Source organism: Spermophilus citellus, assembly GCF_964194105.1.
Source record: "Spermophilus citellus genome assembly, chromosome: 6".
Classification (NCBI taxonomy): domain Eukaryota; kingdom Metazoa; phylum Chordata; class Mammalia; order Rodentia; family Sciuridae; genus Spermophilus; species Spermophilus citellus.
In genome coordinates this window covers 81,602,019-81,614,665 of record NC_138187.1, presented here as the reverse complement: position 1 = coordinate 81,614,665, position 12,647 = coordinate 81,602,019, and the positions used below count along the sequence as shown (strand labels likewise).

The following is a 12,647-nucleotide window of genomic DNA, read 5'->3' as shown; positions in this document are numbered from 1 at the left end:
AGTCCTGATTGCTATACTAGACTTAGCATTGTAGGAAAGGGGGAAGGGAAAAAAACCTCTGAAAGACTTTTAAACAGAGGATTAATCTTTTAAACTGAATAAAGTATTTCATGGAATAGCTTTTTATCTTAATATTGTTATAGATAAAGATTTTTCCTATGGGAAGAAAGATTTGTTGGATGAACAAATGCCTGGCCCAGATGGAAATTGCACATAGAAATGAATTGTTACTAAAAGCAGATAAGGCTAAAAGACCAGCAAAACAAGCCCCACCCCGATGCATATGACATTGCTGTGCTGGGAAACAGTTTAATAATGCTGTTGGCTGAACCCTCCGAAGCATCACCCCAGTACCAGTGAAAAGCCTATTTGCACATAATAACCATCAAGCTGCCAAAGTTATCAAAATCCCAATGTGCTCTATTAGTAATTCAGCTTAAATAACCCTTCAAACATCAAACCATAACTGAAAGAAAATAGATAGAGCCCTAATGCTGCTGTAGGAACAAAGAGCAAAATGACATCAACAACATACTTCTTGACATCCCAGTATATTAAAACAGAATCATAAAATGCTATTGAATTCAATAGCACTCTAAAGAACATAAAAGGCCTTAAAACCTGGACAGTATTATAGCAAACTGCTAACTTTCTCAAGTTGAAAGTAACATTTGATTTATCCACAAGTTTAGTCTGTAAAGTTGAACTAGTAAGGCATCACTTCATTTTCTAGAGAGTAGGTATACACTCTTTATTAAGAAGTTTGGGAAATCCCATATCGGCTTCCAAATGCATATTCTACAAAATGGCAAGATAATTCTTTGCTGTTGCTACACCACAATAAATGGCTCTTTTTGATATTTTAAAGTCAACAACAGAGGCAAATTGAAAATGGATTGTTTTTAAAAGTAAGGAGTTCCAAAATACCCAAACATTGATCATCTTCAGGGAATTTACAAAGGTATACTGAGGTCCTTGGTTTAAATAAAATCTGTGAATAATCTGTAAACTCCTATTGAGTTTAAAGAAATTTCAGGTAGTCTTTCAAAATATAGAAACTCAGATCAGATTTATTCTTATTTTGAAATGGAATTCTCATTTTCATTAATTTACATACTTAACTCAGTATATATTTTTTGGATTTTCTGTAAAGTATTATAAAGCCAAATACCAGGTCTGACATTCCTCCTCCATCAATATCATTTAACAACATACTGGATTTACATAAACTAGCCCTTTTTCCAAAACTGCTTGTTGATCATTTGGATAGGGCACTTAAGAACTTATAGAATAAAGTTAAAAGACAAGAAAAGATCATCAATCCTATTTCCACATTTTAATTATGCAGACACTGATTTCCAAACAGATAATACAGCCAGCCAGAGACAAAATGGGCACATGAGGCAAAGTGGTTAACTCTAATATTATTCTCACTATATAATATATCTGATTGTATCACTGACCAAAAATGAATAAGTAAATATCACTTATTTAGGCCAAATATAAGAATTGACTCCAGCCAATACCATCTTATATTTTTAAAGAGAAAGGTGAAAACAAAATTAGGAATTAAAAGGTAGAAAGCATCGTGTAGTAATGGAAAAATTATAGTGTTTTCATAGCTGGGTAGATGTAAATTTGATTTTGACTCCATGATTTACTAGCTGTATTATCTTGGGAAGACTGCTCAACTTTTCTGGGGTTGTAACTACCTGAGAGATCTAAGAATGAAATGCAGTGGTACAGGTAAAACATCAATCATAAAGTAGGTGCTCAATGAATATTGGTTCCCATTAATTCTAACTTGAGAAAAAAAGAACTGTCCCATTTCTAACAACTTCCTTTAGCTCTTTGAATCTCAGTTTTTTCAACTACAAAATGAAAAGATGGAGTCAAACAAATTCACAATTTTTTTCAGCTCACCAAGAAAAGAATAATTCCCTAAAGAATTCAACCTTCATTTAAATTTAACACTTAAGTATATTCTACCCATCCAAAGCACCTTAAAGTTCAGTCACCACAAGAAAGATATTTATGAATTCAGCAAAATGGAATCCAACTTTAAGGCACTTTAAGTTCCGAAAAGAAAAATTACTATGCAAACCAAAGAACTCTAATTCAAGAAAAACTCTACAAGGACATCACAAATTTAATGTCATAAGCAGATATTTTAGAGTATACCTTCAATTATTACTTTCTCTTTTTTGCTAGGATAGAAAATGGGATATAAAATGTTTATATTATCAGTCTATAACAAAAGACTCAAGAAACATTTAATTAAGAGAAATGAATGACACTTTTGAAAGGAGAAAAGGGATGAACAATAGACTTCTCTTCGTATGTGTATCTTATACAAGGTTTTAAATTTCATTCTGAAACAGAGGGTAATAAATTTTATTCCAAGCAATTTTTATAGTGATAAACAGTAATATTAAAAGGTAGTTGGCCATGTTCTCCTCCTTATTTTTGAACTTCAGGTTTTTGGATTTACATTTTTTTTAATAAAATATAATATGATTGAAATGCTTAAAACTTATAGATGAGATATGGGGAAATATTAGCTGATCTTTTTTAAATATTTTTTTAGGTGTAGATGGACACAACACAATGCCTTTATATTTATGTGGTGCTGAGGATCGAACCCTGGTCCCACACATGCTAGGCGAGCACTCTACCGCTGAGCCACAATCCCAGCCCCATTAGCTGATTTTAAATGGAAATATTAACACAATGTTTTTTTCTCCTTTTCTCTTCCATAAGTAAATCATTCTCAGTGGATTTTTTTCATTATAGATAAGACTATTTGCAAGTAACTCTTTAACACGTTCAAAATACTATTTAAAATTATGATTAGGGGTCCTAATCACATTTTTCCAAAAATTCACTTCAGGTTTATGCACTTACTTTACCTATTACTTAGTTGAACTATAGAATTTTAGAAAACACATCTTAAATGATACAACATCACAAACAAAAAAAGCTTTTCCTCTAGTAAGTGTGAAGAGAGAAAAATTCCATTTAAATATTAACTCAAATATGTAAAATAAACAATATAATCCTTTTTTTAAATTGACATCTATGTTCTATGGGCTATTTGGGGTGGGTGGGGTCCGAAAAGATGATAGAGAATGAAGCATGTCCCCAACATAGGTTGTGTGCAGAGGTCCAGAGAGCCACAGAGACATGCTTCAGGTATACATTTACCAAGTATAGGGTAAACCAGAGGCAAAAGACCTATGTTCCATTTCTGCTGTTACTACAAACTTGATATTTTTTTTTCTCATTTTACCATGATTTACTAGCTGTATTATCTTGGGCAGATTGCTCAACTTTTCTGAGGTTGTAACTACCTGAGAGATCTAAGAATGAAATTAGTTGTTTCGTCATGAAACAACAGGTAAAGTTGTTTCATGAAGAAACAAATTGTTTCTTCTAGGTAAAATCTGTTCATAACTTTAATACAGTATTTGAAAGGCACAGAACACAAGGCAGAAGAACTCACAGGAGCCCTTATTTTGCTCTTTGTGAGGCTATCAAGACTAGCCATCTTCTGTAGTCAGCTAGACATAAATGGCCTGGCTTTGAGCCTTGGCTGAAGAACACACTGATGGCTAAGGAAGTACTTAAAGAGAAAACTATTTTCTCAATATAATAAAAAGAAAATGTGTAGGGGGCATGTGAGTTCTCACAACCTCAGACCCTTTGTGTCAGCCTTTCACCTTGGCTGGCAGGAGGCCAGCCTCTGCCCTTCAGATTCCTTTTCTGTAAAACAGGGAAAACAATAAAACCTAACTCTTAGGATCATGATGAGAATCAATCAAGATAGTCCCTGCAACACAGCAAAACGACTGATATAGAATGAATATTAGAATAGAATAGGGTACATGGATAGAGAGGCATAGATTGATAGATCTGAAACTTCCTGAAAAGGCCTAGCTGAAGATCATTTAGGGAACAAATGCTTTCTGATCCTTAAGAGAAACAGTTCTGAAAATGAGTGGTTTTCATCCCCATTCTCCACATCTGACCCTTGAAAGCACACTTATTTTTATGCAGCAGTTACACTGTATGCAATGATCCAAGACCATCTTCATAAAATAGAGTTTACCATAATAATTAAAAGTGCAAAGTGAAATTTAAATCATGGCTCTACTATTTAATTGCTGTGCAGTCTTAGGCAAGAAGTTTAGTATCTCTGTCCTTCAGATTCCTTTTCTGTAAGATAGATAAAACAATAAAACCTAAACCATAGAATCAATCAAGATTGTCTTTGCAAAACAGCAAAGAGCCTGATATAGAGTGAATGTTAGCAAAGAATAGGATAGAATAGAATAGGGTAGATGGATAGACAGAGAGGCGTAGATTGATAGATCTGAAACTCCCTGAAAAGGCCCAGCTGAAGACCATAAACAGTTTACTGGCAGTGAATTGCGTCTGCTGATCTTTCTTCTTCTGAGCATACAATATGGCAAAGATTCAAAGCTGGGCTCAGCTCTTACTAATAGGATCCTACAGGAATCAAGAGGAAATGAGATTATCCTGAAAGTAAGTTACTGCTTTAAGATAGATCTTTAAAAGACTCATAAACACACACACACACACACACACACACACACACACACACACACGTCATATGGAGTCAAAGAAAGGGAGTTGTTTCTCATTTATGTCTTCTCAAGTGTTGCCAGCACTAAAAGCTACAGAATTTTATGACTCTATAAATCCATAGAGACTATTCTAGTTCAACTTTCACTTGATTGAAAAGTAGCTGAAAGCCAGAGAGGTTAAGCAACTTGTTTGGGGCCATTCAGCAGTAAATGGCAATACCAAGAGAAGTCTTATTTCCTCACTTACCCACCCAGTACTTGACCTAATATCTTTCAGCAGGTCAGCATCCCATTCTTGCTATGCCAGAGGAATAAAATAATAATAAAAAAAAACATACAAAGTTTTCTCCCTTCTTCCCAGGTTTCTAAAAAGTAGAGAAGCAACCTCAGCCCCTCAAGACCTTCTTTCCTGAGCCTCCTACCTTGAGAACTGAGGAGGATCCTAGTGAATCTGCTGCTCTCTCCCAACCCCTCTTCAGAATTTCTGCTCTTTCCTTGCATTCATAAAGGCTGCTTCTACAACTTCTCACCACAAAGGTCAGCACTTCTCAGGATTGAAGTTAAAACCTGCTAATTTGCAAATTCTCAGCTCACTGTACTTTCAGACAGTAAATATAGAACTGTTTCAGCTTCCTGAGTGAATTCAGTTAGAGCTGTCTCCTCCATCCCTAACATAATGCAGTTAGGTTCATTTATAAAGTGTGTGGGGGTATAAAGGGCTCTGAGAACCTTAGGTATGCCTAACACACAGGGAACAAGAGAAAAAAAAAAAACGGCACCAGGAAGGAAAGATCGATTGGGAAGAGGGGGAAGATGGGTAGAAGGAGTACACTGACTAAATTGCCAAATGTAGATCCTGGAAACAGCTCTGCTGCTGAGAGTGACTCACTGCTGAGTCGCCAGAACCACCCAGGGGATAGCACAGGTTTAATTATACGCTCTGGTAACTGACTGACAGCAGGCTGGTCCCCCAAACCATACACGCAGAAAACAGAGGCTAACTCCAAGTGACAGACACAAGAACTCTTATCTCCAGCTCCCTTCCCTAATCTGATGCTCACCACTCTGCTTGCTGGGTGCACCCCACACTCCCCAAATTTTGCAGCACCACTTCTAATGGGGAACTCTCCTCCTTGCAATCCTGAAAGTTGGAGGGAGGCATAGAGCTGCCGAAGAGTCTCAACTCTAAGTGCTTCCCTTTCCCTGACTACTTGCAGGGAAACTGATCCTTTCACTGGGTGCCTCAAGCTGACAGAAGTGGGGGCTTCTCACCACTCTACACATGAACTCGCTTGCGGTATCCTTCTGCCTATGTCTTTGCTCTGACGGTAGGAAACATAAGTGTCACAGAGAGTTAAGCGTTCTTCCCCCACGTAGGTACCCACCCGCAAAACCGGAAGGACGACTTTACTTTTGCCCTTTTCTCTCCCTACCTGAATTCTGGGACCAGGTTAGGCTGCAACCCATAGAAGGGAGCCGAAAGAGTAACCAGCCATCCTGGCTTGTAACTCCCGTTCTCGCAGTCCAGATAAGGCGGAGACCACTTGACATGGCTCTTGTCCCCGCCAAGTCCGTCCCTGCGCCGCCAGCTATGGCCCAGGCCCCGGGGCCCCTGATTGGAACCGCGGCGGTGTAAATAGGGCCTCCACTTGCGCCGGAGGCCGTGGAACCACTCGGTTTCCAGAGTGGCGTTGGCCAGGTGGTGTGCAGAAGAGGACAGGTCCTGGAGCAGGATGCGACTCTCTTCACGAGTGGCCTGGAGGAAGACTTGCGGGGCCGGCGCGGTCAGAGACTCGGTGGTGAAGGTGATGGCCGCCCGAAAGATGCTGGGCTCGCCCTCCAAGAGGCTCCGTACCAGCGCCTGGTACCACTCCAGGTCATCCTGCAAGTTCTGCTCCCGAGACTTATTGCTCTGCAGCATCATGTTGAGGAAGTTGGTGGCGTGTGTCAGCGTGTCCAGCGCCCCGTGCAAGGAGGGATGGGAACTAGCTAGGGCTGGCGACTTCCCCGGCAGGCCTGCCAACTCGTAGCGGCCGGAGCAGTTGGCTCGCTTCAGCTGGTGGGAGTCCCCGGTGTAGAGGTAAGAGGCCACGTCCAGGGGCACCTCCTCGGCGAGTTTCTGCGCCAAGATGGTGCCGTCGGTGGAGCGGCTCCAGGGAGCCGAGGGGTCCGAGGCAGAAGCTCTAGCTAGCTGCTGCGCGTGCTGTTTCCCCCTCAGGGTCTTCTCTCGAGGGGAATCCGGCCGTCCCGGAGGGTCGCGGCTGGCGCCAACAGCTCCCAGTCCCAGATGAGCGAGCAGGAGGCAGAGGAGTAAGGGGTGAGCCATGGCTCCCATCTGTCTCGCAGAGAGGAAAGGAGGTAACAGGAGGAGTCACTTTTTGAATTTCGATCGTCAATTTATCAACAGTAAGACTTTTACTAGGGGGTCTTCCCTCTTCTCCAGACGGCTCCCAGTCCAAAAAGACTTTCAAATAAAAATGTTTCGAAATTGGCCCAGCTGGCTAAACTGCGGTTACAGGAAATCAAATCACCTGTGGCAATGCTGGCTGCACCCGCTCCACACTGGGTCGGCTCGGAATTACGCACCTTGCAGCCTGGAGCAGACCAGGTTACATCCCCTCGCGCTCCGGGCAGCTATAGTTAGCCTGCTTACGTCTTTCTGCTCAGCCTCTGCCACCGCCGCTCTCATTGAGGTGTGTTCAAGAGCTGCTGCTGTTGCTGCTGCTGCTGCTGTTGCTGCTGCTGCCACCGCGGCCGCCGAAGACGCTGCTCCATCATCTCACCCGTGGCAGGTCGTTCCCGCCTCCCTGCTCTGGCTCCTCCCGACCCCCTCGACCCGAGGCAGGGAACGCGCACCCAGAACTGCACGGCGAGCGTAGGAGAGAGTCCCAAGGAGCGGAGATTTCTTTTAAGACGTCTGTTTCTCTGGAGTCGGGAGGGACCAGGCAGCTGGTTAATTGGAGCCTTTAGGTTTGGCCACAAACCACACTGCCGCCTCTCCCTGCTCTCGGGAGGAAAACCAGTTTAAAGAGGCAGCTTGGCCGCAACCAAACCCTTGGAAGGCGGCTTCAAGCCGTCTTGCTCCCTGTTTGGTCGGCTCTGCTGTCAATCAGCTGACTGCCATTTATTGGGGTAGGGCGGGAGCTGTCCAGTGCTGAATCCGAGGCGGCACAGAGGAGGCGGAGGAGCAGGCGGCGGCGCGGGAGGCAGCCGCGCAGAGTCCTTTCACCCACTCGCGTACACCGATGACTCGGAAACCCGCAGGGGTGGGATAGGGAAGGGTGGGCGGGAGTGAGGGAGAAGCAAGCTTTGGGTGGCTCAGAGCGAAGGAAACTTGGACATAATGAGGAGGAGGGTGTTGGTGTCTTGAATTCTTAGTTAAATCAGCCTTTTCTTTTGCCTGGAAAAGAGGGAGAAGAGAGTAGTTTTCATTTTTGACTGAAACTGGGAGGGAGGAACGTAGGATGGAGATGTGTCCTGAGAATCTGCTCATTTTTAGGCAAATTATCAAATCTTCTTCCTTGTTGTCGGTTAAAGAAATGATTAAAACCTACTTGCTGAGGCTGGTCTCAGCTTTGGGAGAGTAATGGAGACATCTACTGGTTGAACTTTAAGAACAAAACAATAAGAAATTTCTTCTTGGGATCTAGGATTGGGGAACCTATGAAAAATGTAGGAACATAAAGATGTGTAAGGGAGAGAATATGTCAAAGGGGCACAACATGTGACTGTGAGAGAATGAGAATGCAAAAAAGTGCATCTGTGTTGGGTAAGAAGGGAAATCCTTCTGACTGGGGTTTCCTAGAATTGATAGGTAAGAACTGAGACTCCTGATTAGTTATAAGGTTAAGATGTCCATGTAGAAGAAAGAACTGCATTTCCCTAAATTATTTGGAAATCACTTAACACAGTCTAATTGTTTTATTTGAATCTTGTTAATAGATTAATAGAGTAGGCATCTAATGCTTATGCACCTCTATTTTCAAGTTTCCCAACAAAGACAAAAAAATTAGAAAGAAAAAAAAAAAGACAAATAGACCATCCTAAATTCACCTTTAATTCCCAAGTAACAAAAAAATGTTACTCTTGGCATTCCAGGATACCTCTTCTTAGATTTAGTGTACCATTTCATTTCATCCTGTTGTTGAAATACCTGTCTTAGTCTGTTTTGTGTTACTATAACAAAATAACTGACAGTGGATAATAAATAAAGAAAGGATACTTATTTAGCTCATAGTTTTGAAGACTAAAAGTTCAAGATCAGGCATCATCATAATTTTGTCCCCTGGTGAAGGCCTTCTGGCTACATCAGAACATGGAAATGGTATCATATTTGAGACAATAAGGAATAGGGAGAGGGAGTGCATATAACAGAATAGGAAGCAAGAGATTAAACCAACTCTTTTATAACAACCCACTCTTGTAGGAACTAATCCAATCCCATGCAACCTGACCCACTTTCAAGAAAGTTTTAATCCCTTCATGAGGGTAGAATCCCAATGAACTAATTAATTTGACTAGGCACTACCTCTTAAAAGTTTCCACCATCACCACACTGAGGATCAAGCTTCCAGTGCATGAGCCTTTGGGGACAAACTTTATACAGACCATAACAATACTTAGGCACTGAAATGTAAATTTCAAAGGAGCAAAAATCTTTTTCTACCTTGGTCACTGTAGTATATTGAGTACCTGGATCATGGTAGCTTCTCACTAAATATTTGCCAAACTGATGAATGAACCAGAAGGTCATGATGATGAAGCCAATTATTTAAAACTTCATTTCCTTACCTCAAGAGAAGTCTGCCTCATATGCCAATAATGAGTGCTTTAGGAATAACTTATAGCAACCAGTTTTCCAAACTGCAATTCGTGGTCTCCAAGCAGGTTTTATAGCTATGTAAAGAATGGTTATTAAACTTGCATTTACTTACAAGTAGATTTCATGTTCATATTCGAGTTTTTGTTTAAATTTTGCTTTGCAATGTATGCTCCTATGATAAGTAAAGTTCATTTCAGTTTAATGCTTTACTATAGCATTTATAGCAATAATTACAGAATTAGTTTCTGTTTGTTTAATTTACTACAGTATACATTTTGATTTTTCTTTTACTTAACCATCTAAAAACTAAGGTATAATTTCCTTGTTAACTGATTTTTTAGAAAACCTACATAACTTATTAATAATTCTTTCAATTTTTCTAGTACCTAAGTTAAAAAGGAAGATATTCTTTTATTAAGAGGTACCCCTAGAAGTAATTTAATCAAAATACCTGTGTTCTAATCCCTCTATTGTTTTGTAGCACTGATAAGACAGTTAAACTTTCTGTGTCTTGAGATACAAACGTATCTGAGCTCAGGATTTGACATTCAGGTAGTGCTGGAGTACCTCATAAGCCATTATCCAGGATTCCAGTCCTCCTTCTAGTACACATCTGTTATAATTTAAATCTGACATGTTCATCAAAGGTTCATGTGTTTAAGGCTTGGTCCCCAATGCAGTGATGTTCAAATGATGGGGTTTTGGGGAAGTGATTTATTCATGAGGGCTCTGACCTCAGTAGTGGATTAATACATTGAATAATTTGATAGCATTAATGGGAGGTGATGAAAACTGTAGGAGGTAAGGCCTAATTTGAGAAAGTGCGTCATGGGGCATGGCCTGGAAGGCTATATCTTATCTTCGGCCTCTTCCTCTCACCTCTAGCTTCCTAGCTGCCATGAGGTGAGCAGTTTTCATCTGCCATCCCCTTCAGCCGTGATATTCTGCCTTGTCTCAGGTCCAAAGGAATGGAGCCAGCTGACCATGAACTGAAACTTCTGAAACATGTGCCAAAGTGAATCTTTCCTCCTTGAAGTTGTTTTTCTCAAGTATTTTGTCCCAGAAATCAAAAAACTATTACAACATCTAACAAGAGAGGAGCAGACTATGAGAGGCTTATGCAACAACATAATCCCCCTCAGTGGATCCCTGTCAGGCTTCATTGTCAAACAACTGGAGTGAGCTACATGGGTCTAGAAATTCCCAATGGAAATGCAATCTGAGCCACAAATTAAATATGTGTTAAATAATTTTAAATGTTCTAATAGTGTATTTTAAAAGTTTAAAGAAAAAATTAAATTAATTTAATGTCTGATTTTTGCTCAACACATCCAAATGATTATCATTTTAATGAGTAAATAACATAATTATTAATGCTCTATTTATATTCTTATACTAAGTTTTCTGAATCTGGTGTGTTTTTTGTTCTTACAATACATGACACTTCACACTAGCCACATTTCAAGAGCTCAACAACCACCTGAGGCCAGAAGCTATTATAAAGCACAAGCTATGAAAGACAGTACATTGTGGTCCAGAAAGCTCTAGAACATCAAGGTCCAAATAAGATAAGGCTCCCAGGTTCAAATACTTTACAAAATCTGGTTCATTTAATAGGTTTGAGTCAGGAAGCTGATGTAAACTATCCGTGTCTGAATTAGTAGTCATCAATTAAGGAAATAATCCTAAAAAAAAGATTATAATTGGCAATCAAAATTTAACACACACACACATCCCTCAAGAAGACTACAAAATTCCATTCCAACTCACATAAGACATCACTCATTTGACAAATATTTGTTGAAACTCTACTGTATATCAGGCATTGGGCCTTGTACTCGGGGTGAAACAGATATCTCATGTGCCTACCTGGCTTTTATGTTCAAATAGGTAGAGACATAAAAAGGCAATGAAATAAACAAGATAATTACACATTATAATAAATACCATGAAGAAATACACACTGTGAAGTGATAAAGAAAGCAAGGTATGGGTTCAGGGAGCTTCTTAAATAAAGAAATAAAAGGAGAGAAACACCATGAGGAGGTAACAAACTAAAACCTAAAGAATGAGGAATAATTAATTGGATAGTAGGTAGTAATGAACTGGCTAAACATAACAGGGATAAAAACTTACCTTTGATAAAGGGACTATATATGAATGCACCGAGTCTACAAATATTCGATCCTTAGCAGGAAAGAGAAATGGAAGAAGATAACTATGATAAGCTGAAGTGATACAAAAGTACTAACAATAGACACAAAAGGCAAATCATTTTATAAGATAATCAAGATAAGAAATAAGCCTGGGATAAATATCCTTCTCCCCCAAGCATATGAATATAATTTGTAGATAAATATTTCTGTGCATGTCTCAGAATTAAGAACTAAATTGTCTAACTGCACATTTATACTCTTCAGGAGCTTGACTATAATTGAACAATGGATAAAAGACTTATAGGATCTATGTGAAAAGGCCTAAGGCTTTTACATCACAACCTTAAAAGTCAATCTAATTGCTTTAGAACAAATCTGCATTAATGAAAAAGCAAACTGTGCTGGTGTACACCTAATCTCAGCAACTCAGGAAGCTGAGACAGGAGGATCTTAAATTCAAGGCCAACCTCAGCAACTTAGCAATTTAGCAAGGCCTTCTCTCAAAAATAAAATGAAAATTTAAAAAATAACTGAGGATGTATCTAAGGGGTAAAGTACCCTTGGGTTCAATTCCCAGTACCACATACAGGAAAAAACAATATGTAGTAGAGTGTGGTGGCACACGCCTGTAATCCCAGCTGAGACAGGGGGATCACAAGTTCAAAGCCAGCCTCAGCAACTTAGAAAGGCCCTAAGCAATTTAGCCAGACCCTGTTTCAAAATAAAAAAATAAAAAGGCTGGGGATGTGGCTTAGTGGTAAAGTGCCCCTGGGTTCAATCCCTAATACAAAAAAAAAGCCCACTATGTAATAGAGTTATGAGTTGTCATCATATGATTGGTTTACTCTGTTATAAAAAGGAAAATATGAAATTAACAACACTCAATAAAAAGAATCAAAGGAGACCAAAAACTACCAAGACTAGATGGTATATGAACAATATAGATGTATTGTTTTTGTAAATTTTTAAATATCTGAAGTCAGTTTTTGTAGGTTGTAATTTTCAATAAATGGCTTAAGAGTTGTTTATATATTTCATATAAAATTATATATATATACATAT

The 12,647-nt window shown here is 39.6% G+C and overlaps 1 protein-coding gene across 1 annotated transcript in view; it reads right to left on the bottom strand.

The window, feature by feature from the left end:
- The window catches only part of GPR158 (G protein-coupled receptor 158), a gene marked incomplete at both ends in the record, with an annotated part of 431,513 nt that extends 424,571 nt beyond the window's left edge, over nt 1-6,942 (bottom strand). Inside the window, one exon of the mRNA XM_081298275.1 lies at nt 6,041-6,942. Within this exon, the coding sequence (XP_081154401.1) occupies nt 6,041-6,942 (902 nt within the window). The remainder of the gene's footprint in view (nt 1-6,040) is intronic.
- Between the last annotated feature and the right edge of the window lie 5,705 nt (nt 6,943-12,647).